General features: G+C 41.3%; 2 protein-coding genes across 20 annotated transcripts in view; both read left to right on the top strand.

The window, feature by feature from the left end:
* Nucleotides 1-784: 784 nt before the first annotated feature.
* c9orf72 (C9orf72-SMCR8 complex subunit) lies at nucleotides 785-15,006 on the top strand. 4 transcript variants are annotated; one of them, XM_014210633.2, is made up of 11 exons: nucleotides 893-911; nucleotides 1,168-1,293; nucleotides 6,744-7,200; nucleotides 7,361-7,456; nucleotides 11,055-11,119; nucleotides 11,858-11,930; nucleotides 12,257-12,373; nucleotides 12,690-12,925; nucleotides 13,118-13,175; nucleotides 13,301-13,410; nucleotides 13,526-15,006. In XM_014210633.2, the coding sequence occupies exons 3-11, from the start codon at nucleotides 6,757-6,759 to the stop codon at nucleotides 13,710-13,712; spliced, it is 1,386 nt and encodes a 461-aa protein (XP_014066108.1). In that variant the 5' UTR covers nucleotides 893-911; nucleotides 1,168-1,293; nucleotides 6,744-6,756; the 3' UTR covers nucleotides 13,713-15,006. The 4 variants fall into 4 exon arrangements, with proteins under 4 accessions (XP_014066105.1, XP_014066108.1, XP_014066107.1 ...); XM_014210630.2 differs by lacking the exon at nucleotides 1,168-1,293 and having other exon boundaries at nucleotides 785-911; XM_014210632.2 differs by lacking the exon at nucleotides 893-911 and having other exon boundaries at nucleotides 921-1,293.
* A 6,349-nt stretch (nucleotides 15,007-21,355) lies between these two features.
* The window catches only part of LOC106610942 (transmembrane protein KIAA1109 homolog), an 88,328-nt gene continuing 81,870 nt past the window's right edge, over nucleotides 21,356-27,813 (top strand). For all 16 annotated transcript variants that reach the window (XM_014210638.2, XM_014210648.2, XM_014210646.2 and 13 more), the window contains exon 1: nucleotides 21,356-21,544. The gene's annotated coding sequence lies outside the window, so the exon portion shown is untranslated. The remainder of the gene's footprint in view (nucleotides 21,545-27,813) is intronic.

Raw genomic sequence — 27,813 nt, 5'->3', positions numbered from 1 at the left:
CCACCTGGGGGCGGCCTGTCAGGAATTCCAGGATCCAGTTGCAGAGGGAGGTGTTTAGTCCCAGGGTCCTTAGCTTAGTGAAGAGCTTCGTGGGCACTATGGTGTTGAATGCTGAGCTGTAGTCAATGAACAGCATTCTCACATAGGTGTTCCTTTTGTCCAGGTGGGAAAGGCCAGTGTGGAGTGCGATTGAGATTGCATCATCTTCAGATGAGAATGGGCAAGACAAAAGATTTATGTGCCTTTGAATGAGGTATGGTAGTAGGTGCCAGGCACACCAGTTAGTGTTAAGAACTGCAATGCTGCTGGGTTTTTCAAGCTCAACAGTTTCCCATGAGTATCAATAATAATCCACCAAAGGACATCAAGCCAATTTTACATAACTATGGGTAAGAATGGAGTAAACATGGGCCAGCATCCTTGTAGGATGCTTTCAACACCTTGTAGAGTCCATGCCCTGACGAATTGAGGGAGGGGGGTGCAACTCAATATTAGGAAGGTGTTGCTAATGTTTGGTATTCTCAGTGTATGAATCAACCATGAATATTATTTATTTGTTTTGCATGTAAAATTACATAATCTATCTTAGATACCCCTAATATTTCGCTAGACGGCAGTGTGCCTTCACGACATAATGTAGTGTTAACGAATGAGGAAGTGATTCTATTTCTCCGTGTTTTTCTGCGTTAAAGCAAATAGTATGGGTATACTGACAAGATACATGTCTCTCCGCCCAAACAATGGGAGGGAGAAAGATTTTCCGCTGAGTTGGGCCTCTCTCTTCCCCTCTGCTTAACGTTCCCCTATTTGCACCCCCACACACTAGGTGGCAGAGTGCACTTTTAACATATGTTTGTGCCGTCATGCCACACTATTTATGCGAGCTACAAACAAAATACATTGACACTTTGGTGAGTAACGCCTCTCTTTTAAATGCAGATAAAATTGAAAATGTATTCGGCATGTCAGTTTCTATTTACAACAAGTGTACCAACATTATATGCACTAACGTTAGAGCTTGGCTAGCTAGCTAGCTACTGCTGGTAATGCATACACACGCCTAACTAGTAATGATCAGCCAGCTACTGGCTCTGTATTAAGATGTGTAGTTCTCCTTTTATGTTTACTAAACCCCTGAAAAACACTAACCTTGACCAATTGTTGTAGACAGTAACCGAGCCTGATCACGACTCTCAGTTCACATAGCTCATTGGACGAAGACGTCTTCTGTGGGATTTTGGTTAAGAGCCCCGACACTCAATCTGAACATTAACAGTCGTAGTTTACCCCACGGTAAGGTTTTGGATGTTTAAGGACCTTATCTTTCATATCAGCAAGAAGAAAACAAAGGTTACATTGATACACACTTTGATATGGATAGGGTTCATGTTCCCACTCAGGCCATATCTCAATGTTACAGCGCTTGTTTACAGAAAATAGACAGAAGTCAAGAGGTGACCACTTGTGCTAATTAGCCATCTAGCATGCACCTGGCTGTGTAGTTTTGTTGGATGGAAGCACCCATAGATGTATGGATCTGTGCAAAACTGCTACAGTAAGTGTATCTCTTTTATTTGAAGGATTAATCCTCGCGGATGCAGGATAAGGGCCATATGTTTCGAAAGCTGTATCGCAAGCAATGATTCTTGACGTTTCTAAACGCTAAAACACAGCGTCGGGATTGTAGTTAACGTGAGCCAGCCGTGGGCGAAGTTAATGGCTGAAGACTAGGGAGAAGGCAGATTTATTATTTAACCTTTATTTAACCAGGTAGGCCAGTTGAGAACAAGTTCTCATTTACAACTGCGACCTGGCCAAGATAAAGCAAAGCAGTGCGACAAAAACACAGTTACACATGGGGTAAACAAACGTACAGTCAATTACACAATAGAAAAATCTGTATACAGTGTGTGTAAATGAAGTAAGGAGGTAAGGCAATAAATAGGCCAATAGTGGCGAAGTAATTACAATTTAGCAATTTACACTGGAGTGATAGATGTGCAGATGAGGATGTGCAAGTAGAAATACTGGTGACGAAAGAGCAGAAAAACAAATATGGGTATGAGGTAGTTGGTTGGATGGGCTATTTACAGATGGGCTGTGTACAGCTGCAGCATTGGTAAGCTGCTCTGACAGCTGACGCTTAAAGTTAGTGAGGGAGATATGTCTCCAACTTCAGTGATTTTTGCAATTCGTTCCAATCATTAGCAGCAGAGAACTGGACGGAAAGGCAGCCAAACGAGGTGTTGGCTTTGGGGATGACCAGTGAAATATACCTGCTGGAGCGCGTGCTACGGCTGGGTGTTGCTATGGTGACCAGTGAGCCGAGATAAGGCGGAGCTTTACCTAACAAAGACTTATAGATGACCTGGAGCCAGTGGGTTTGGCGACGAATATGTAGCGAGGACCAGCCAACGAGAGCATACAGGTCGCAGTGGTGGGTAGTATATGGGGCTTTGGTGACAAAATGGACGGCAATGTGATAGACTGCATCCAATTTGCAGAGTAGAGTGTTGGAGGCTAATTTGTAAATGACATCGCCGAAGTCAAGGATCGGTAGGATAGTCAGTTGTACGAGGGTATGTTTGGCAGCATGAGTGAAGGAGGCTTTGTTGCGAAATAGGAAGCCGATTCTAGATTTGGATTGGAGATGCTTAATGTGAGTCTGGAAGGAGAGTTTACAGTCTAGCAAGACACCTAGGTTTTTATAGTTGTCCACATATTCTAAGTCAGAACTATCCAGAGTAGCCACAAATGTGCATGTGTCTGCTCAAACGGTCAGAAACAGACTCCATGAGGGTGGTATGAGGGCCCGACGTCCACAGGTGGGGGTTGTGCTTACAGCCCAACACCGTGCAGGACGTTTGGCATTTGCCAGAGAACACCAAGATTGGCAAATTCGCCACTGGCGCCCAGTGCTCTTCACAGATGAAAGCAGGTTCACACTGAGCACATGTGACATAGTCTGGAGACGCCGTGGAGAACGTTCTGCTGCCTGCAACATCCTCCAGCATGACCGGTTTGGCGGTGGGTCAGTCATGGTGTGGGGTGGCATTTCTTTGGGGGGCCGCACAGCCCTCCATGTGCTCGCCAGAGGTAGCCTGACGGCCATTAGGTACCGAGATGAGATCCTCAGACCCCTTGTGAGACCATATGCTGGTGCGGTTGGCCCTGGGTTCCTCCTAATGCAAGACAATGCTAGACCTCATGTGGCTGGAGTGTGTCAGCAGTTCCTGCAAGTGGAAGGCATTGATGCTATGGACTGGCCCGCCCGTTCCCCAGACCTGAATCCAATTGAGCACATCTGGGACATCATGTCTCGCTCCATCCACCAACGCCACGTTGCACCACAGACTGTCCAGGAGTTGGCGGATGCTTTAGTCCAGTTCTGGGAGGAGATCCCTCAGGAGACCATCCGCCACCTCATCAGGAGCATGCCCAGGCGTTGTAGGGAGGTCATACAGGCACGTGGAGGCCACACACACTACTGAGCCTTATTTTGACTTGTTTTAAGGACATTACATCAAAGTTGGATCAGCCTGTAGTGTGGTTTTCCACTTTAATTTTGAGTGTGACTCCAAATCCAGACCTCCATGGGTTGATAAATTGGATTTCCATTGATTATTTTTTGTGATTTTGTTGTCAGCACATTCAATTATGTAAAGAAAAAAGTATTTAATAAGATTATTTCATTCATTCAGATCTAGGATGTTATTTTAGTGTTCCCTTTATTTTTTGAGCAGTGTATTAACATGCGCGCCGCACACACAGCCTACTTTCAGTGGAATAAATCAAATCACATTTTATTTGTCACATGCGCTGAATACAATAGTTAAAATAAATATATATATACATACACACACAATATTTGGGGGGGGTGAAAATCTGGAAAACCTTTTGCTGGGCGGGCCATTTGGGAACTTTTTGTCAATTTGAGTATACCCACTGCAACACTGCATAGGACCGATGGAAAGACAGCAGTCATACACACAGTATGATGTTAAAGGATAAGCAGTCCATGAACTCGGACATAATAAGCCAGTAGATCCCAATCATAACAATACAAAAACGCAGCCATTCAAAATGTACAACTATTACTCCCGTTGCATGAAACATTTAGCACACAAAGTAACCAGTGACTTAAAGTGAAACTGACAGCATTTGAACTGCTTTGCAGATATGAAACAAACAGACAATCATAATATCAGTCAAGAGGTTTTAAAAATAGGTTATATTTGACTCCATGACATACGCTAAGGCATTGTTGGCAGAATGGATTAATACAGTTCAATGTATGATTAATATAATTCATCAATACATTTCTTGGTAGTCCAAAAAGTATTGTTATCAGGTTGTAAATTACATCTGGCCTGGTACATTGTTTGCTGCCTCCATTCGGGATGCACTGTTTCAATGACTCAATATTCTGGACAAAAACTGACAAATGTAACCAAGGCTGGGAATGTCAATACATTCAAACTAGCACGGGCAATGATCACAAGTCAGTCATAATGTGGCTAATGGGCTAACGTATCTATTTATGTAGCACGCTAAAAACAAGGAGCCTAATGTTAGCTAGCTAGCTGCTAGGAGAATGACATGCCATTGGAGGAGTGGCTGGGTGAGTGACTGACTTTTTCCTTTATTGTTTTTTGCTGGCTATACACCGCTAGAGAAGCAGGTTTCATTTGGTTAGCTAGCAAGAACTTGTACAACTATTATACAGTTAGCATATCGCTTGCGTTTGCAAATTCACTCTGGCTATCTACTTCAATTTCAGAGCACTCTCGTCTGTGTGCCAGAGCGCAGAACTGATGAATTTACGAACGCGGAACACCTGCTGAATATGAGTAAACGTAGGGTGAAAAAAGTTAGTTAGTCAAGAACGCTGTAGATGACATATAAACAGCCTAACCAGCTCAACTACGCCAAGTAAAATGGTCAGAGTGAGGTGTTCTCATTTGTGTCTGGGAGTAGCTAGCTAGCCAACTTTAGCCAGTTAGCTTGGGTGCTTGGTTGGGACAAGCATGCATTGGCAGGCAAGCTACAGAAGGAAGAGGAGGCTATGGTTTATGGTTTATCAGTGCAATTTTGACAGCCAACTAGCCAAAAAAGTTTGAGTGTTTATCTAATGTTCCTTCATTAGATTTGAGCTTATCTTGCTCTGGCTTGCTCATAACTGATGGAGAGAGAGTCTACCTTTTCATGGTTGTTTGGTCAATAGGACTGTAAAGTTCCAAAATGTAAGAGGACTCCTGTGGTGTTTACTTATTTGCAGAAATCCTTTTGGGTGTATTTTTTGGCGAATGCGTTCTAATGATCTAAAGTCGCGCTGTTTAACTGCCTGTAAACACACAGTCCAGTTCAAAGTGAATGATGGCAGGCCCGGGTGGCAAATGGCTTGTTTGTAAAGGTCTACTGTCGCTCTGATTGGCTACAGCGCAGTGGTCTGAGTGTTTTTATTCGGTTTTTATTTGCTGCAGTGTCTATTAATTGTCCAAATGCATGGCCACTTTCCCACTCTATATTGCTATAGAATTTTCACAAGTGCCTTCCCAAACACTCTAAGAATTTATGAAAATGACTAAGTGGTCGCTTATCAGACCATTTTAAAGTGTCATTCTTTCTGGGGGTGTATATGAACAGATTTGAATAAGGTTTCATATTGCTAAAATGCTGTCCGTTCCACTTTAAATGCAACAATGTTTCACACGCACACAAGTTAATTTCAAAGAGATGGCTAATGGCAAGCATGCTGCAGTAAAAAATCCAGTTCCACTCACCAGATGATGATCATTTGAAACTTAACATCTTGTTGAAAGTTATTCTTGAAAAGGGAGAAGCTGACAAATTAGCAACAACATCCTCTTTGATAACACCTGCTGCAGCCGCTGCAAACTAGTTAGCTAGACCGTGGGAAAACTACTGCTCACTATTGCGCCTTCAAGAAGGCAGAAGTTTCTGATCGTTTTTGTAAAAACGGTCCCACTTAGTCAAAATGTGATTGGTTGATTCCACTGTCACTCCAAAAATGTTCTAATACAGTTGTGTATTTGGCACATGTGACATAACATTTGATTTGATTTGAATGGCAGATGCCTTTTGTCTAGCTTCTGATGGCTTAGCCAATGGCTGACTTGGATAGCTAGATTTATCTCCCCAGAGACCAGCACAGGAAAATGCTGATTGGATTTTTTTTTCTCTTTAGTGTTAACCCTTTCCTTTCTAACAAAACTAAAGAGATTAAATCAGAACATCATTGAAAATAATAATTATTGTTCCCCGCTGTGTTTGGGTTAGTAATAATTCGATGAGTGGCTCTATTTTCCCTCAGCATGCATTGTTTCACCATTCTGAATGTCTAAAGAATCCATATGTTCTGAAATATGAACACAGAAATACTGGACATTTTCAACTCTTATGGTGCTGATTTGACAATTACAATCATGGTCTTGACTCGGACTCGATTTGCTCCCGAACACAACGCTGGAGAAAATACACACATTTAAAAAAATATTTTTTAGATTATTAAAAAGTATTACATCTTGTGTGGACTTATACACTATGAGACTAAACTCGCCTGTCTGCAAGAGTTGAATATTGTTAGTTTGTGGGATATACTCTCTTTGTCTGACATCTATTTTCTCTTCCTGTAAGATAGCTTGAACAATAAATAGATGTATAATTCTACCAGCCAGGCGTGATCTACGTTCCATCTTTCTGGTCTTCCAACCCACCCCCAGGTACAGTAACAACATGTCTTCCGGCCCACCTCAGTCGCCCGCAGTGGCTAAGACAGAGGTGACTGTCGACGGAGAATGCCCTCTCCTCGCCGCCACCTTTGCCTACTGGGACAACATCCTGGGCCCGCGGGTGCGACACATCTGGGCTCCCAGGTGTGAGCAGTCACTGTTGCTGAGTGACGGTGAAGTCACCTTCCTGGCCAATCACACGCTGAACGGGGAGATTCTGCGCAGTGCCGAGTGTGGAGCGGTGGACGTCAAGTTCTTCGTCCTAGCTGAGAAGGGCGTCATCATTGTCTCGCTGATCTTTGACGGCGAGCTGAAGGGTGACAAGAACACGTGTGCCCTGTCCATTATTCTTCCACAGACAGAGCTGGCCTTCTACCTGCCCCTGCACACTGTCTGTGTGGAGAGGCTCAAACACATAATCCGCAAGGGACGCATCTGGATGCAGAAAGTAAGTGTTCAGATTTTAACTTCCAAGTCTATCCCCTACTAGGCCATCCCCTTAAGGCAGTGTTTCTCAATCCATCACTAGGGAAATTGACTTTATCGTTATAGCCCAGTACTATCACATCACCTAGCCTGCCATGCCGGTATTTGTCATTGACATACAGGGCTACAACATAATTTCTGTGCTGACATCAGAGATTGTCCACATCATGGAGCTGCTGTCCTCCATGAAGACACACAGTGTCCCAGAGGACATAGACGTGAGTATCAGAAGCCATCGTGCACATTTGGCAACACTTTCAACGTGCAAAAAATACAGTAGAGCTCACTATACTTTGCAGACCCATTTATGTTGCAACTTTGCTTTTAAAAGTTAGTGGGGTCTGAAATTGACAACCTTGATAAAGATTAGCAAAAATGACCTGAATAAAATGAATAATTCAAATACTAAGTATGCTAAAAAAAAAAAGGGAAGTAATTTTTTTACTAATAAAATTTCAGAGATTTTGTTGTCCTCAACTATTGACACCCCTGTCCTCAATACCTCACATTGCAAGGCTAATGGCACTGAGCCTTTTTCTAAAATGCTTTGAGTTGGAGAACACATTGGGATGGATCTTAGACCATTTCTCCTTCCAGATCCTTGATATCCTACATCTTGGCTTATGGACTGTCCTCTTCAATTCTAACCACAGGTTTTCAAGCAGACCTGATGAGTGTGAAATAACACAAGCGTAGACCAAAATGGACCTTTTTCCAGGGAAATGACCCAGGTCTTTTATTCAGGGGACGAAACAACAGAATGCGCCACGGCGCTGGGTAGCAATAAAACCAAACCCTAGCTCGTCTTCCGGTCCCTCTCTGCTACCGGACATCTAAGCTGTTTACCGGCGTATCCAACAAAAGAAAGCAGAAATCCAACAGTATTGTCAGGTCTACAGCCAAGTAACATCCGGTAGGTTCCTGTCCAGTGTGGGTTTGATATCCCTCCCAGTTATTTGTATTTTCTGCATGTCAGCTTTTTTATTTATTGATATTTATTTATAAAAAAATATATATTATTTAATTTACCTTTTTTATTTAACTAGGCAAGTCAGTTAAAACCTCTTACATCTAGGTGTTCCGCTAGTGGAACCCCGTTCCGCCAGCGGAACCCCTAGCCAACAGCCAATGGGATCGCATGGCGTGAAATACAAAAACCTCAAATGCGATAATTTCAATTTTTCAAACATACGACTATTTTACACCATTTTAAAGATAAGACTCTCGTTAATCTAACCACATTGTCCGATTTTCAAAAAGGCTTTACATCGAAAGCAAAACATTAAATTATGTTAGGAGAGTACATAGACAAAAATAATCACACAGCCAATTTCCAAGCACGCATATATGTCACAAAAACCCAAAACACAGCTAAATGAAGCACTAACCTTTTAATCTTCATCAGATGACACTCCTAGGACATTATGTTATACATGCATGTTTTGTTCAATCAAGTTCATATTTATATCCAAAAACAGCTTTTTACATTGGCATGTGATGTTCAGAACATGCATTCCCACCCAAAACTTCTGGTGAATTTACTAAATTACTCATCATAAACGTTGACAAAATGCATAACAATTATTTTAAGAATTATAGATACAGAACTCCTTTATGCAATCGCGGTGTCAGATTTTAAAATAGCTTTTCGGCGAAAGCACATTTTGCAATATTCTGAGTACATAGCTCAGCCATCATGGCTAGCTATTGTGACACCCGCCAAGTTCGGGGCACACTAAACTCAGAATTACTATAAGAAAAATGGTATTACCTTTGCTGATCTTCGTCAGAATGCACTCCCAGGACTGCTACTTCCACAAGAAATGTTATTTTTGTTCCAAATAATTCATAGTTATGTCCAAATACCTCCGTTTTGTTCGTGCGTTCAGGTCACTATCCAAAGGGTAACGCGCGAGCGCATTTCGAGACAAAGAAATTCAAAATGTTCCATTACCGTACTTAGAAGCATGTCAAACGCTGTTTAAAATCAATTTTTATGGTATTTTTCTCGTAAAATAGCGATAATATTCCAACCGGACAATAGTGTATTCATTCAAAGAGGAAAAGAAAAAACAGCGTGCTCACGTGAATGCGCATATGCAATCTCTTTGTCGCTGACAAACTGAGCTGTCTCTCTGCCCAGAGACAGAAGACGCCTCAATCCGCTTTCTGAAGGCTTTAGAGAGCCTTCGAAAGTGCTACGTAACCCCACAGATACTGTAGTTTTGATAGAGAATAAAAATAACTACAAATTCTCAGACAGGCCACTTCCTGCTTGGAATTTTCTCAGGTTTTTGCCTGCCATATGAGTTCTGTTATACTGACAGACACCATTCAAACAGTTTTAGAAAGTTCAGTGTTTTCTATCCAAATCTACTAATAATATGCATATTCTAGTTTCTGGGCAAGAGTAGTAACCAGTTTAAATCGGGTAAATTTTTTTCATCCGGCTGTGAAAATATCCCAGACAGGTTAAGAACAAATTCTTATTTTCAATTTTCAATGACAGTACCCCTGAACAAGGCAGTTTTGGTCTGGAGCAGCAAGGACTGCTGGGGCGGCAGGTAGCCTAGTGGTTAGAGTGTTGGGCCAGTAACCGAAAGGTTGCCGGATTGAATCCCCGAGCTGACAAGGTAAAAATCTGTCGTTGTTCAGGGGCAGAACGACAGATTTTTACCTTGTCAGCTCGGGGATTCGATCCGGCAATCTTTCGGTTACTGGCCCAACGCTCTGACTACCTGCCGCCCCAGCAGCTCTTGCTGCTCTAGACCAAAAAACTGATCTGGCCAGATTAAAACAGCCACCACCCAATCTCCAAGTAGTAGTTTTCTCAGATCTGTATTCAAATAGTTTTAAAAAGTAATACTTTCTGAGATGTGTTTTCAAATAGTTTTAGAAATAAGTTATTTTTGGGGATCTATATGCAAGTAGTTGTTCCCCTGGAAAAATTGTTACTTTCCACAAACCATAGTTAAAACTATAGTTATCTCAGGTCTTGAAAACCCCATGTTTTTAATTGAAGAAGGTAGTTCATACGCGTGGACGTAGGATATCAAGGATCTGGAAGAATTCTGTATGGAGGAATGGTCTAAGATCCCTTCCAATGTGTTCTCCAACTCATAAAACATTTTTTTTTAAATGCTCAGGGATGTTACCCTCGCAAGGTGAGGTATTGAAAACGGGTGTCAATCATTTTTACCCCTACCTTTTTGAGAAAGATTATTACTTGTAAAACAAAATCTCTTCTCTGAGCAATTATGTTAGTCTAAAATAATATTCCCCCTTTTTTTTGAACATACACATTTTTAGCTATATTGTATTTATTTTTTATAGTCATTTTTGCTCATCTTTATCAAAGCTGACAATCATTTCTGACCCCACTGTATGTCCATGAGGAGACGACTATTATGCCTGCAGTTCACTGTCACATTATCACATGGGTATCCAAGAATGATATCCAACTAGTTTCACTGGTATGTTAAGTCTTGCACAGCTTTCATTACCAGGCAAAAACCCCAGTTGAAAATTAAACTAAAACCTCAAAGCCTCCACAATTTCTGTGAAAAAGAAAACTGAAAGTTCTAACCACTGAGGCTCCACTGAAGCTTTAATTATCTTTTTGATGTTCATCAATGAGATGTAAAAATGTATGAAGTCACACACAATTCCACAATAATTTGAGGATTAGACTACTCAAATTCGGGCAATAACTACTCTCTCTGTCTCACTACAGTTACAGTAGGCAAACATTTTTATCTTGTCCTTCATGTTGAGGACTATTTCACCAAAGAACTCTGTTTGTTCCATCTGTGTTAGATCAAGGACACCATCCTAAATGATGATGACATTGGAGACAGCTGCCATGAAGATTTCCTGCATAAGTAAGCACTTTTATTGTAGGCCTATCTGCTTCATTCTGAAAATTGGAAGCATCTGCCTGTAAGTTGTCTACCTTTTTTTTTTTCTTCTCTTATTTTTTTTTTTTTTTACAGTACCCAAAACCATTCTGTGACTATTTAACCATAGGAAAATTATAAATATTGCAATGCAGTGTTGACTAAATTCAGCTCTGAGACTGATAAGTAATCTCTATTAACTAATGTTGCCAACAAGTGGAAAACCCTGCACATTATCAAGAAACAACCTTGAGTGCCCCTGCTTTTCTTTTTGTGGGATAGTCACAGGGTTAACAAAAAAAATTCACTCTCCTTCAGGTTAACAGCTTTTCTCTCCGTTTTATCCAAACTGGGTTGGTCCATTAGGTGCACATTGCTTACTTTGCACATTATATTTGTGATGAGATTGTAGTTATCAGGGGAATGCAGTTATGCACCACCTGAGAAATCTGTCTAAACATCATTATCTTAACTGCCTGTGGAGATGACAAATACACTGCAAGTCATCATTTCTTTACTCAGCTTAAGTGCTCTTGCAGTAGTCAGGAAACACTTATGTCACTTTAGAGACATATATTAAAGTCATATTTTTATGACAAACACGTGGACACATTTTAATACATTTTAATGTTCTCATTATGGTAAATTAATATCAAGTGACTATTCCTCATCTTTGTCATTAATAAAAAAATACACACAAATGAAATTGCCTACGTCTCCCAGGGCAATCAGTTCTCATCTCCAAACGTGTGGCTGCTCCATGGTGGTCGGAAGCAACCCAGAGAAAGTCAACAAGGTACTGACAGGCTGCCAATACTCTGTGCTTAACACATACATACATGCATACATGCATACAGCAGCCAATGTATGCATGTATGTATGTATCAGCATATCCATTCACACTCATGCACACAGTAGTTGTATAAAAATGTTCTATACACAGGTGTGTCTGCATATGTTATTGTGTATCTACAAAAAAATTGCAGCATACAAAATCTGACATTACAGGTTAACACGCGCACACACCCACACTCTCCTCCAAATCCTCTCTCCCTCACTAAAATGCGGATGTGTTGTGAGGTATTCCACGTTGATATTTATTTGTATTTTCTTGTGCTCCAGATAGTGCGAACACTGAGCCTTTTCCTCACCCCTGCTGAGAGGAAGTGCTCTCGGCTCTGTAAAGCTGACTCCTCTTTCAAGTACGACACAGGACTGTTTGTACAAGGCCTCCTCAAGGTACCATGCCACTCTAAATTACAGTTCTCTAATGCTGGTCCTGGAGAGCCAGTGGATGTGCAGGCAATTTTTGTATATATATTTTTTTGCACTAAAAACGATCTTCGGTCCAATGTGTTCAATGAGGGTTACTTAAATTTGTTTTCTCACATCTTGATTATCCCATTGTAAGTGCATGCAAATTAATAGTCATGCAAAGTAAGTCTTTTATTTCAAACCAAGGCCTCAAAAAATGAACAAAAGGTCATAGCTTAAGACTGCCAGTTTGGCATTGTGATCCCCCTCATTACTCTCCCCCTCCTTCCTCCAAACTAAGGACTCCACAGGCAGCTTCGTCTTGCCCTTCCGCCAGGTGCTGTACTCGCCCTACCCGACCACGCACATCGACGTGGACATCAACACGGTGAAGCAGATGCCACCCTGCCATGAGCACACGTACAACCAGCGCCTCTACATGCGCTCGGAGCTCAGCACGCTCTGGAAGGCGGCCAGCGAGGATGACATCGCCCCCGACGCTGTCATTCACACCGATGAGTCCTTCACCCCCAACCTGTATGCTTTCTTCTCTCCTGTTCTGTTATTCCAATTAGATTGGAATTGCCTGTGTTTATTTAGATGCTTAACAGCATTGATTGATTTATTTCCTATGTATCAAATTTGTATGTCTTGTTTACATTAACGTTCATGAAAGATGTGGATGTTATTCTGTTTTTATGACCACTAAAAGCTCCATTCTTTTCTCAGAAATATTTTTCATGATGTTATGCATAAAGACACTCTGGTGAAGTTATTTATAGATGAGGTAAGACACCAGAAAAAAGGAAGCAACAATATTTGTGGTGCTGAAAAATGGTCTCCTCATATGTCGACCTTTTTGTTGGCTTGTCAGGGCCAACAATAATAGTTGATTCTCGGTTTTGTTCCCAGGTGTTCATGCTGAAGCCAGGCCTCAATCTGCGAAGTACTTACTTAGCACAGTTCTTGCTGATCCTTCACAGGAAGGCTCTCACGCTACTCAAATACATTGAAGATGAAACGTAAGTTACCTCCCGCTATGGAAGAAGATGTAATTGGTTTCAATAGGACTTTTGTCCCAGCACAGCAGGACACCGTGTAATACAACTTTTTCTTGTTTGAATTCCCCACCCACAGGCAAAAGGGAAAGATGCCTTTCCGCTCCTTGCGCAGCTTGAAGACAGACCTCGACCTGATGGTGGAAGGCGACCTGAATATTGTCATGGCTTTTGCTGAGAAGCTGAGGGCTGGACTGCACTCCTTTGTATTTGGGAAGCCATTCTATACCAGTGTACAGGAGCGAGATGTGCTCATGAGTTTTTGACTCTTACTCTTATCCTCATGACTTATGTTTGTTTCTTATCTTTAATTATTTCTTATTATTGTAGCATTGTCAATAAGGAACCTGCAAGTAAGCATTTAATTGGACGGTGTATACCAAGGTTATTATAGTAAACTAAAATTGTAAAAACAATATAGTAAACAAATAAAAACATATGCTGAAATGTATAATTGACTGCAAAACGAACTAAAATAGAAGCCATCATAAATGTTGTTTTTTTTCTCCTTTTAAACAAATCTAATACGATGTAACCATTTTTTCTAATGGGATTTTTGAGCTTCTGAATATGCCGATGTTTCAATTGGGCTTAGTTTGTGCATTGCTATCACTAGCTAACAGGGAAGAAATCTGAGGGTGAGCACAGAGCTGGGCTAAGCTAGAACAGCTTGTAAAGTTGGAGCCGTTCACAATCTACAATGACAAACTTCACTGACAGCCAGTCGCTGTCTGATGTGGTGCCATGCCTTCTCACTTGCAATCTACTACTACTGGGGGAGAGAGCGAGAAAGTCACCTCCGGCAAGGATGGCTGTTTATCCTAAGCTGTGGCACTGGATCTGGTTTCTGCACCTGCATCCCAAGAGTTCGTGGAGAGAATATTCTTTGTCCGTAGACAACTGTCATCAGGCTTGAGAAACCGAACAACCACCTCTCTGGAACGCAGTCTTCTTGAAGATGAACCAGAAACACGCTGGCTGGCTTTGAACTGATAGATTTGTGAATGTGTTGCTTATGTTTTTGCTGTTGCAGCCATTTTTCTTAACCTATTTGAAGGGCTTAGTCATTGATACATGTTTAATGACATCCCCAAAAAAGCAACTATAGACCTACAACACAAATGGCTCCTGGCCTCCTACACACAGGCTGCTTTCTGTCCCTAAATCTAAAAACAATAAATTGTTTTATCAAACAAACTAAATAAAAACTAGTAAACCAAGTCTGATCTAACAAACTAAACTGAATTTCAAATTAAAAACAAACAATAGAAATAACTAATATTAAATCACAAAACTATAATAACCTTGATGTTTACCATGTGTATCCTGTACATAAGACTAATAAAACTTAACTCTATCATGTCTTGAAATGGGTAAGACATTTACATGTGATTTGTCCAAAAGCTGCCTTTTATTAGAGAGGCAATTTCTGTCCACTAAAGTGTTTGAAATGTTCAAAAACAATACAGAATGTCCAAAGGTCCACATTTCAGATGTTGAATTTTTGGAGGATCTCTGTCCCATTTAATTAAAGTCCAAACACTCAATGTCTTATTGAAAGCGTGAGTCTGGTGTCTTCAGTGTCTGTGTGGTACAACAAGCACTTGACGGGACTTCACTTTATTTGTGAAACTTGAATGTTTGGATACCTTTCATATCAATGTTAGCACACTGATTGTACAACATGTTTAATTACATGGGTTAATGTAGTCTTTCTGTTGACTGACAGACCACAACAGCCATGTCTGGGTTATGAACCATAATTGCCCTTTGCAGTGCCAATACTTCACGCTTACATGGTAGCCTACTGTAGAGCTTTAGGTTGGCAAAATGATAATTATAAGAAGGACAACTTCATCTGATGCACGTATGGTCAACACACCCTCTGGTTTTGTTATAATGAACCATTTGCATGAGATATGGTCTGTAGCCTTGAATTTGAGCACATTGCAATTATGGATATGTACTGTAGGTCAGCATGCATGCTGATTGTTGACAAGAGACAGGTTATTTTTAGTAATTGATTCTAACATGTACATCTTGATGTGTATAGAATGAATTATTAACGTAACTTATGAGGTATGTGATACACCAGGCCATATATCGGTATCACGTCTTGCCATACTTGTCATCATATAGTTGCCATTTGATGACATGATTCTAAATGCATCTTAATGTTTTATTTTATAGCAACTTTGACTCAAGTGGCCTTAACTTATTTTCTCACAAACTTTCATTGGCAGATGTGGTTTATGGCGTATGCCAATTAAACCTTAATGTTGTTCACCCCACAGGCCTTCATGCTGATGCAGTGTTCAAATTTTATTCTAACATTTGTCAATGCATCCATGATGATAATAAATAAATGTGTCAATACAAAATGGTATCCATATTTACTACAATTAGTTTACACATTTACTAGTCTTACAGAATGTGCATAGAAACGATGTCTAAATGATTGACTTTCCATATTTACGTTACAGCCTTATTCTAAAATAGATTTTAAAAAAATAATAAAAATCCTCAATCTACATACAATACCCCATAATGACAAAGGAAAAAACAGGTTTTTAAAAATTGTTGCTAATTTAAAAATAAACATATCACATTTACATAAGATTCAGACCCTTTACTCAGTTCTTTGTTGAAGCACCTTTGGCAGTGATTACAGTCTTGAGTCTTCTTGGGAATGACGCTACAAACTTGGCACACCTGTATTTGGGGAGTTTCTCTAATTCTTTTCTGCCGAGGCTCAAGCTATGTCAGGTTGATTGGGGAGGGTTGCTGCACAGCTATTTTCAGGTCTCTCCAGAGATGTTTGATCGGGTTCAAGTCCGTGCTCTGGCTGGGCCACTCAAGAACATTCAGAGACTTGTCCCGAAGCGACTCCTGCATTGTCTTGGCTGTGTGCTTAGTGTTGTTGTCCTGTTGGAAGGTGAACCTTTGTTCCAGTCTGAGATACTGAGCGCTCTGGAGAAGGTTTTCATCATGGATCTCTCTGTACTTTGCTCCGTTCAGCTTTCTCTCGATCCTGACTAATCTCCTAGTCCCTGCCGCTGAAAAACATCAACACAGCATTTTTAGTCTGATATGACCTGTCAACTGTGGGACCTTATAGACAGGTGTGTGCCTTTCCAAATAATGTCCAGTCAATTGAATTTACCACAGGTGGAGTCCAATCAAGTTGTAGAAACATCAAGAATGGTCAATGGAAACGGGATGCATCTGAGCTCATTTTCAAGTCTCACAGCAAAGGGTCTAAATACTTATGTAGATAAGGCATCCTTTTTATTTTTAATACATTTGCAAAAATGTTTAACCTGTTTTCGCTTTGTTATTATGGGGTATTGTGTGTAGATTGAGGAAAAACATTAGTTTAATCCATTTTAGAATAAGGCTATAATGTAACAAAATGTGAAAAAAGTCAAGGGGTCTGAATACTTTCCAAATGTGCTGTATACAGTACATTACATAAGACAATGTTAAAAGACGTGATTGTACGATCAAACATTTCATACATAAACGCATTAGATCAGGGATCATCAACTAGATTCAGCCGCAGGCCAATTTTTTCTTGAGCAGGGGCCAGATTGACCACAAGAAGCCTAAACATATGTAATATTTGACTAAAACAATAATTTCAAACTTTGATTACATTTGGGGACATTGCCTTGCTTAGGGTGCCGTCTTTTGGATGGGACGTTAAAATCAAATCAAATTTCAAAAATCTAATCAAATGTATTTATATAGCCCTTCTTACATCAGCTGATATATCAAAGTGCTGTACAGAAACCCAGCCTAAAACCCCAAACAGCAAGCAATGCAGGTGTAGAAGCACGGTGGCTAGGAAAAACTCCCTAGAAAGGCCAAAACCTAGGAAGAAACCTAGAGAGGAACCAGGCTATGAGGGGTGGCTAGTCCTCTTCTGGTTGTGCCGGGTGGAGATTATAACAGAACATGGCCAAGATGTTCAAATGTTCATAAATGACCAGCATGGTCAAATAATAATAATCGCAGTGAACAGGTCAGGGTTCCATAGCCGCAGGCAGAACAGTTGAAACTGGAGCAGCAGCACGGCCAGGTGGACTGGGGACAACAAGGAGTCGTCATGCCAGGTAGTCCTGAGGCATGGTTCTAAGGCTCAGGTCCCCTGAGAGAGAGAGAGAGAGAGAGAGAGAGAGAGAAAGAAAGAAAGAAAAAGAGAAAATTAGAGAGAGCATACTTAAATTCACACAGGACACGGATAAGACTGGAGAAATACTCCAGATATAACAGACTGATCCAAGCCCCCCGACACAAACTACTGCAGCATAAATACTGGAGGCTGAGACAGGAGGGGTCAGAAGACACTGTGGCCCCATCCGATGATACCCCCGGACAGGGCCAAACAGGCAGGATATAACCCCACCCACTTTGCCAAAGCACAGCCCTCACACCACTAGAGGGATATCTTCAACCACCAACTTACCATCCTGAGACAAGACCGAGTATAGCCCACAAAGATCTCCGCCATGGCACAACCCAAGGGGGGGCGCCAACTCAGACAGGAAGACCACGTAAAACAGGTGTCCTGACTCTGGTCATTCAAAATCCCATGGCACTTATTGTAAGTATATGGGTGCCTCGAGAAGTGGGTATAGTTACATTTTGCAGAAAAAAATACAGCTCCCCTGGCAAAGGAAAACATTTTTTTGTAATTATATGAGAAACAGTGACATACACTCTGAATGACCTAAAATGATAAATCTCCTATTGGTCTTTCACCGTCAGTCCAATCCAAGCTGTACTGTGCAGTAGGCTAAAAGTAGGCCAACTATTGAAACAAACTGTTTCAGAAATTCACAGGTTTCTGTTTTCATTCTGAAAGTCACACTTTTTTTTCACAGAAAAACTAAATTGTATTTTTTTAAGCCCATAACAATTCTTTAAACACACCAGGAGACCCATTTTTGTTGTTGTTGAGTAGTTACCCTTTAATTCAAGCGTGCAGGCACCTAGCACTATTGTTTGATTAGTGGTGTTTCTGTAGCATAAGATGGAGTTTGCAAAAGGAATGGCCACTTGATTGATGCAAATAATCATCATGATATCATTCTGACATGGGCATGGGCTACCATCAAGCAGAAGACGGTTAGGCCTACCGCATCGCTATATTTTTCCTGTTCCTTAATTGTTTGAAACCTGGATGTTTTACTTCATTTTATGAGGCATGTCTTACTTAAAAATAGCCTATAGCCAAAATCACACCATAGAACCGTGGAGGCACTTATTTTTATAAAGACTCATGCGTTCCCCTGTTCTATTGGTTTAATTTCAACTTTATTTCATTGTCTAGCAGCCATAGGCATTATCTTAATCATATTAGCAACCCATGATAGTTGTTGCATCTTTAAATCCCCCTCTCTTTCTAACGGATATTTCCATCTCTGTCCATGAAACCACCTGCATGTGCGGTGCGAATTTTAGAATGGTATTTTCCAGCAAATTGCATTTTGGAACGTTCACGCTTAGGCCTACTGCCGTGTGTACATTTCTGCGCCTAAAATTAAGAAATAATAGTTTATCAACATGTTAAGCTAAACATTCCGATCTGTTCTATCAGCCCTATTGATTGATACGCGTTTTCCTTCACTACTTTGATAAGTATCAGTGGCGACACTGAAAAATAAGCGGGTATACCTGATTATACCTGCCACTACAACATTGGGGTGTTCACCCTTGTGTCATGACTAAATTCCCAACCTAGCCACCTAATCATCCCCCTCATTCCTAATTTACATATATCACTCCTTTACCTCTCCACCTGATAGCTGATGTATGGTGAGCGTTCTGGAACAAAAAATGGTTACCATGCATCACTAAAGTGTGTGCTACACATTGATGGCGGATGAGGGGAGTTTCCCCCTACTATGTAAAGCAATTTGAGTACCTCAGCTGGTAGAAAAGTGCTATATATATACTGCTCAAAAAAATAAAGGGAACACTTAAACAACACAATGTAACTCCAAGTCAATCACACTTCTGTGAAATCAAACTGTCCACTTAGGAAGCAACACTGATTGACAATACATTTCACATGCTGTTGTGCAAATGGAATAGACAACAGGTGGAAATTATAGGCAATAAGCAAGACACCCCCAATAAAGGAGTGGTTCTGCAGGTGGTGACCACATACCACTTCTCAATTCCTATGCTTCCTGGCTGATGTTTTGGTCACTTTTGAATGCTGGCGGTGCTTTCACTCTAGTGGTAGCATGAGACGGAGTCTACAACCCACACAAGTGGCTCAGGTAGTGCAGCTCATCAAAGATGGCACATCAATGCGAGCTGTGGCAAGAAGGTGTGCTGTGTCTGTCAGCGTAGTGTCCAGAGCATGGAGGCACTACCAGGAGACAGGCCAGTACATCAGGAGACGTGGAGGAGGCCGTAGGAGGGCAACAACCCAGCAGCAGGACCGCTACCTCCGCCTTTGTGCAAGGAGGAGCAGGAGGAGCACTGCCAGAGCCCTGCAAAATGACCTCCAGCAGGCCACAAATGTGCATGTGTCTGCTCAAACGGTCAGAAACAGACTCCATGAGGGTGGTATGAGGGCCCGACGTCCACAGGTGGGGGTTGTGCTTACAGCCCAACACCGTGCAGGACGTTTGGCATTTGCCAAAGAACACCAAGATTGGCAAATTCGCCACTGGCGCCCTGTGCTCTTCACAGATGAAAGCAGCTTCACACTGAGCACATGTGACAGACGTGACAGAGTCTGGAGACACCGTGGAGAACGTTCTGCTGCCTGCAACATCCTCCAGCATGACCTGTTTGGCGGTGGGTCAGTCATGGTGTGGGGTGGCATTTCTTTGGGGGGCCGCACAGCCCTCCATGTGCTCGCCAGAGGTAGCCTGACTGCCATTAGGTACCGAGATGAGATCCTCTGACCCCTTGTGAGACCATATGCTGGTGCGGTTGGCCCTGGGTTCCTCCTAATGCAAGACAATGCTAGACCTCATGTGGCTGGAGTGTGTCAGCAGTTCTTGCAAGAGGAAGGCATTGATGCTATGGACTGGCCCGCCCGTTCCCCAGACCTGAATCCAATTGAGCACATCTGGGACATCATGTCTCGCTCCATCCACCAACGCCACGTTGCACCACAGACTGTCCAGGAGTTGGCGGATGCTTTAGTCCAGGTCTGGGAGGAGATCCCTCAGGAGACCATCCACCACCTCATCAGGAGCATGCCCAGGCATTGTAGGGAGGTCATACAGGCACGTGGAGGCCACACACACTACTGAGCCTCATTTTGACTTGTTTTAAGGACATTACATCAAAGTTGGATCAGCCTGTAGTGTGGTTTTCCACTTTAATTTTGAGTGTGACTCCAAATCCAGACCTCCATGGGTTGATAAATTGGATTTCCATTGATTATTTTTTGTGATTTTGTTGTCAGCACATTCAACTATGTAAAGAAAAAAGTATTTAATACGATTATTTCTTTCATTCAGATCTAGGATGTGTTGTTTAAGTGTTCCCTTTATTTTTTTGAGCAGTGTATATATAAAAATCCAATCAATTATTATTTATATACAATCACATGTCTCTATTATGCCTAGGAATATTTGGGAACATATTTCCTCATTTAAAAATCAATTGGAGCTGATTCTGGGGGTTTTAACAGTATCATATCCAAAAATGATATTCCACAAAAGTTGTATTTTTGTTGATTTTGCGCTCAAAACACCGCGGGACAAATAAAACGACCCGCGGGGCAAATTCGGTTCTTGGGCTGCCAGTTGGGAAACCCTGCATTAGATGGTACTCAGGTCTGGCATAATAATAAAAACATTACAGTTGATACGCTGAAATAAATGTCAATCTTCAAAGTGGGTTGTACTTTGTCAAATTCTTTGTCTTAATTGGTTGATTTATCGCCCACGATTTACCCATTGGTCGAATGTTGGGTTTGGTGTCTGTGAAAGGATGAACTGTCAACTAGTTTGCTGCCATGCAGATATTTTGGAGAGCTGCTAAGGATGTCTAAAAGAACAAAGGAATAGTAATTCCCGAAGAATTGGCGCAAAATGAAATCTAATGTCATACAACGTATATTAAGGTTTGTGGTCTCTTTTTGCCCTTAGACTTTCTATAAGGATAAAGAATACCAAGTTGTTGGTTGCGGCCTGTTGTAACATACTAACGTTACAGTAGCTAGCTATCGTCAGTATCTTACCTGAAGCGGTGGGGAACCACGGCTGTCAAATATGTTACGAGGCAGACATGGCGCAGCAATTGTCTGTCGGTTTACATTACATTTCCCCATATTTATGTATTTTGTTCATAGTTTAAGTTAATGACCTGAGAATACCGCAAATCTCAAATGAATTGTTTGCGGAAGGCCGTACAAGCTAGCGCTCGTGCCCACAACAAACAAATCTAGCTAACATTAGCTACTAGCTAACTAAGTAAATACGTTTTCAGAACGTTCATCACGGGTTAGCCGGGGGGCCTTCACCTGGTCGTTAAATACTATCGATCTGGGGACCCCAGGCTAAACATCGTCGTGAACAGCAGCTAGCTGTATTTATTGCAATCCATGAAAATGGTGATGGAATAAGTCGCTAGTGCAAGGTTAAACGAACCTTGCCTGAGCACCACAGAGTTGATTCAAATAATCAAAGTTCGATAATTTCATTGTTTGAATCAGCTGTGTAGTACTTGGGCAAACACCAAAATCGTGCACCCCTTTGGGTCCTCAGAACTTGCAAACAAATAGTCATAAATTTGAGTATTTCTATCACATAATCAGTTGGCTAGCTAGTACAAAACTATTTGTCATGAAGGTTGCTTCACTGATTGTGCTGTTATCAAACATCCAATTTTCTACTGCAACATGTTTGTGCCTGTCTTGAAAGATTCAAAGAATGAATCCTCTTTTGCTGTCTGCGTGAGATGACTTGCTGTCTGTATGACACTGCTTAAGCATACTGGACCAACATGATGAGCCTCACTGACACAAGGAAATAACAACATTGTCACGTGATGTCCTAGGTTGAAAAAGTAGATTTTCAGATAGTGTGCCTGGCAGGACCTAGATAGTGTTCTATTTACGTCATAACTGTTGCTCAGAATCTACTACCATGGCATGCTTCGTATCACTTTACTCAGATCTGATTCATCAACTTCCTGTAGTATTAGGCGTTCGATCACTCTGAACTTCATCAGACAAGCCTGATTCACAGTTCACACATTTACATTTTAGTCATTTAGCAGACGCTCTTATCCAGAGCGACTTACAGTAGTGAATGCATACATTTCATACTTTTTTTTTTCCCCACACAACCGAACTAACACACAGGAGTGTTTATGAACGGCAGTGCTTTTGTTCTGTGCATTTTTTTCCCCTTCTACACAGCATGATCTAAGGTGGATTAGGTAGGGATTTGCTTGTGTGTGTTCACAATTACTGACCTCTTTTTCTGCGTAACAACTGGACTACACCCACACCATGCTTGTGCGTTGAGCCGTACTCACACACGGGTAGCTAAGAGGTTTCACTCTTGCCCCACTCAACATGACCTGCCTGAGAAACTGGGCCCCATTCAATCCATACTTGGAAGTGTCCAGGTTAAACAATACTCTTCCAGTATTGTTGGAGAGCAAGCTTACGCCTGAACCACAAGGGCTGCAGACTAGGCTATGTCTGGTCAGTTTAGGGTCGTTTCTTCTGATTTCAAACACTTTTTGAACAAATCTTTGTATACATATTTGCCCATGGTAGAAGAGGTCAGAAAGTAACTTTTTGGACCTGAATGCCAAAACATTTAGGAGAACAAAGTTGAACCATTTTGCACACCCCACCCTATCATGAGACATCCATGTCTTCAACACTGGAAAATATAAACGGTTGAGTTTGATTATCATTTAAAAGCTTACAAACCGGGTTGTCAAACTATTTTGTAATTTCTAGAATTTAAAAATATATAAAATATTTACCTTTTTTAAAGGGTCAATCTGAAGTTGCTACATTTAAAAAAAAATGATATATGAATGATGCATTCATTGATTCATGAAAATAACTTCTTATGAAGGTCTCATGAACCCAAAATATAAGCTTGTTTTACTCCAACGCTTGTAAACAAAGACTGTATACCATCAAAACATGGTTAAAACTAATAATTTTGTTATCATGGATGGTCAGTCCTTGCATCCATAGCTCTGTCTATGAATTTGATTTCTCGAGCCCAATCCCTCAGCTTTTTACCTTAACAGTGGCGAGGAGGACACTTTTGTAATTGTTTCAACTGCTAATTTCCGCTTTCACATCAATTATCTAAAAGCGTTTAAAGTCAGATTTTCATTTTTGAATATGTTGTAACTTAGCCTCTGCTGAGTCCCCAGCAACTGGATGTTCCTGTTTTCAGGGGAAATGAAAGGGAGCCTATGACGCTACTTCTACTTTTGGATGTTAACTCTTTACACGTACTCGGGTTGAAAATGGCAGATTTGGGCATTAATAAGCATCTAAATTGGAACGTAGTGGCTGTACAGCAACATGCTATACATGACATCAGCGTTCTGGCTCTGCACTTCACAGCGCATTATGGGGTTTGACTGACAGCCGTTCTGAACTTGAGCACCGCGTGACAAGAAGTTGCCTCCATCCCTCCTAGTAATTGGGCAACTTTTGCAAATGTTTTGTTTTGAGTGAGGGAAATGCTGTAAATTAAGCTGACTTGATGTATTTTTGAAAGATCAGATGTTGAGGATTATAATAATTAACATTTTGATCTCATACAAGTAAGCCAAACACCTGTGAGTCCAAATGTACACTAAACATTTCCAAATCATAAAACTCATGTCATATACATTGTCAACATTTATGATCTCTGTTTTGATGTACAGTTACAAGATTATATGTTTTCACACCCTGGGGTTGTTCTGAACAGAATGAGCATATGTTTGTTTATTGTGAAGAAAATGACCTGCGGCATATGCTCATGAATGCACTCATGACTCCTTTCTATGCGAAAAAATAAAAAAGTTGAATTGCCTTGTGAAAGCTTAACACTGTAAGCTTGTATTTTATAACTTAGCCAGTCATGTTGGCAACAGAACAAGCTTTCAAATCATGCCCATCTTCCCTGGATTGTGATTTTATAATTGGCTGTTTTTGTATTGAGTAAAGAACGACAGTAATTGTGTGATGGTGGGAAAGCAGGGTTGTGTTCCAGACTAAACAAATACAAGTGTCCTTGCTGTAGTTCTTCAACAGCTAGGAGAGTTAAATAAAAAAATTATTTATAAAAAAAAAAAAGTATAAAGTATAGTTCAAGACTCATCTTTGAGTCATAAAAGTGCAATCAAATTGCTTAGGAACTGTGTACTTTGAAGAGGTGTGTGGCCACTTAGACACATTTTAGTCTTCTCACTCACAAATTATATTTAAATGATGTACCAGTTAAATTGCAATATTCTGAAGGGATATGTTCACAGAATGAATTATATTTCTATGATTGAAATGACACTGACCTAGGGCTGTTGCTGTGACCTTTTTACTGCCACACCGGCCATGAGTCATGTTGGCAGTCAAAATCCACATGACCGTTTAATCACGTTAATTAGGCTCTCTCCAATCTGATGCTGCTGATGGTCATTAGTAGCCTACCAAACTTGCTAACTGCCTGGTACTCGGCACTCTATTGTCCCTCTAATCACTCTGACATCAATGCAAATGTAATCAAAAATCTAATCAAACACTTCATGAGAGCCCATGAGCTTATGTTGCACAACATTTCTATAGGCTATGCAATTGCGTGAGAACCGAGTAATGGCCTCTACTAAAAAGTGGAGAATCAGCTTTCTATAGGCTAGGCCTACTATATTTTTTTAACTTTCCTAATATTAATCATGTTGCTTATATTTACAACAGGAGGATAGCCTACCTGGCTGGCATGAAAACAAACTACAGGGAAAAGCGTCCTCTATTAGCTATTTAAGTGCATAGATGACATGTATTTTTTTCCCCCGCTGCCCCTGTTTCGATACAGGTGCATGATAGTGGTCCATTTTAAATCAAAACAAATTTCACACACAAACTCAGGAAAAAAAAGAAACGCTCCTCACTGAACCATTAACAATTAATGAACATGCACCTGTGGAACGGTCATTAAAGACGCTAACAGCTTACATACTGTAGGCAATTAAGGTCACTGTTAGGAAAACTTAGGGCACTAAAGAGGCCTTTCTACTGAATCTGAAAAACACCAAAAGAAAGATGCCCAGGGTCACTGCTCATCTGCGTGAACGTGCCTTAGGTATTCTGCAAGGAGGCATGAGGACTGTAGATGTGGCCAGGGCAATAAATTGCAATGTCTGTACTATGAGACGCTTAAGACAGCGCTACGGGGAGACAGGACGGACAGCTGATCGTCCTTGCAGTGGCAGACCACGTGTAACAACACCTGCACAGGATCGGTACATCCGAACATCACACCTGCGGGACAGGTACAGGATGGCAACAACAACTGCCCGAGTTACACCGCGAACGCACAATCCCTCCATCAGTGTTCAGACTGTCCGCAATAGGCTGAGAGAGGCTGGACTGAGGGCTTGTAGGCCTGTTGTAAGGCAGGTCCTCACCAGACATCACCGGCAAAAACGTCACTTATGAGCACAAACCCACCGTCGCTGGACCAGACAGGACTGGCAAAAAGTGCTCTTCACTGACGAGTCGCGGTTTTGTCTCACCAGGGGTGATGGTCGGATTCACGTTTATCGTCAGGAATGAGGCCTGTACTCTTGAGCGGGATTGATTTGGAGGTGGAGGGTCCGTCATGGTCTGGGGCGGTGTGTCACATCGGACTGAGCTTGTTGTCATTGCAGGCAATCTCAACGCTGTGCGTTACAGGGAAGACGACCTCCTCCCTCATGTGGTACCCTTCCTGCAGGCTCATCAGACATGACCCTCCAGCATGACAATGCCACCAGCCATACTGCTCGTTCTGTGCGTGATTTCCTGCAAGACAGGAATGTCAGTGTTATGCCATGGCCAGCAAAGAGCCCGGATCTCAATCCCATTGAAGCACGTCTGGGACCTGTTGGATCGGAGGGTGAGGGCTAGGGCCATTCCCCCCCAGAAATGTCTGGGAACTTGCAGGTGCCTTGGTGGAAGAGTGGGGTAACATCTCACAGCAAGAACTGGCAAATCTGGTGCAGTCCGTGAGGAGGAGATGCACTGCAGTATTTAATGCAGCTGGTGGCCACACCAGATACTGACTGTTACTTTTGACGCCCCCTTTGGCAGTTCTATCTTGGCGTAAATGTTATAGTTGGGGATGGAAATTTCAGGGTTTTTGGTAGTCTTCCTGAGCCAGGATTCAGACACGGCTAAGACATCCGGGGTGGCAGAATGTGCTAAAGCATTGAATAAAGCAAACTTAGGGAGTAGGCTTCTAATGTTAACATGCATGAAACCACATGTCTGTGGAACTTGTTCAGTTTATGTCTCAGTTGTTGAATCTTATGTTCATACAAATATTTACACATGTTAAGTTTGCTGAAAATAAACGCAGTTGACAGTGAGAGGATGTTTTATTCGAGTTTATTATTTAGTGTATGTAAAGATAAGATGAAATCAAGAATAGTCTGATGGGTGACGATATTAGCCAATCACCTGTGAATTATATATTGTCGCTTGTGAATGATCCCCAGAATAAGAAACAAATACTTTTTTTTAAGCAAATTTTTCGAATCAAAGTCTCATACTTCATGTGGCCTTGCCCATAGGCCTATATGTTTTGATAAGGTTTGTATGATAACTGAAGTGGCCAAATAACTTCTTATAATGAAGATCATTAATCTGCTTTACAAGGGGTGTAGAGCCTAACAGGCATACATAAGCGGCGTGTGAGTTTGAAGTTTGGGGAAGATAATTTTCACCATAAAAATGCACCTTTTATAATAAAAGCAATACGTGCATCATTTTTTTGCGGTCACTTTTGATAATGGTGTTTCCTGGTAATGGAACATTTGTGCATATAGCCTACTACCATTTTGTGCATTGCTGTGCTTATAATGTGAAGAAATAAACTATTAGGCTATCAATATTTTAGGCTAAACGTTCTGATCTGTTGCTAGTGGTTGTATTAATTTGGGATCTATCGCATCCCACAACTCTCCCAGACTATGTTTGTAATATTTATTTCTCGCATAGAATGGAGTAGGTTGACCTTTGTACTATGGGGGATAGTACAGTGACATGGGCTAATGCTTTTGCTGTTTGTTAGGCCTACTCATCTTGTTGGCTGACGAAAAGTAAATGTGGACAGTTCTTCCAATATCTTCAATATGCACCTCGGAATTGGATAAGGACGCATGCAGTTG

The sequence above is a fragment of the Salmo salar genome, chromosome ssa09 (genome assembly GCF_905237065.1).
Source record: "Salmo salar chromosome ssa09, Ssal_v3.1, whole genome shotgun sequence".
NCBI lineage: Eukaryota > Metazoa > Chordata > Actinopteri > Salmoniformes > Salmonidae > Salmo > Salmo salar.
This window is presented reverse-complemented; position numbering and strand designations above follow the sequence as displayed.

What these genes read in the sequence shown, in the direction of transcription:
- c9orf72 (XM_014210630.2), top strand. Translation starts at nt 850, where the DNA reads ATGTTTGTGCCGTCATGCCACACTATTTATGCGAGCTACAAACAAAAT. An exon ending in CATGAAGATTTCCTGCATAA is followed by an intron (nt 11,120 to 11,857) that starts GTAAGCACTTTT and finishes TACGTCTCCCAG; the next exon opens with GGCAATCAGTTCTCATCTCC. An exon ending in TGAAGTTATTTATAGATGAG is followed by an intron (nt 13,176 to 13,300) that starts GTAAGACACCAG and finishes TTTTGTTCCCAG; the next exon opens with GTGTTCATGCTGAAGCCAGG.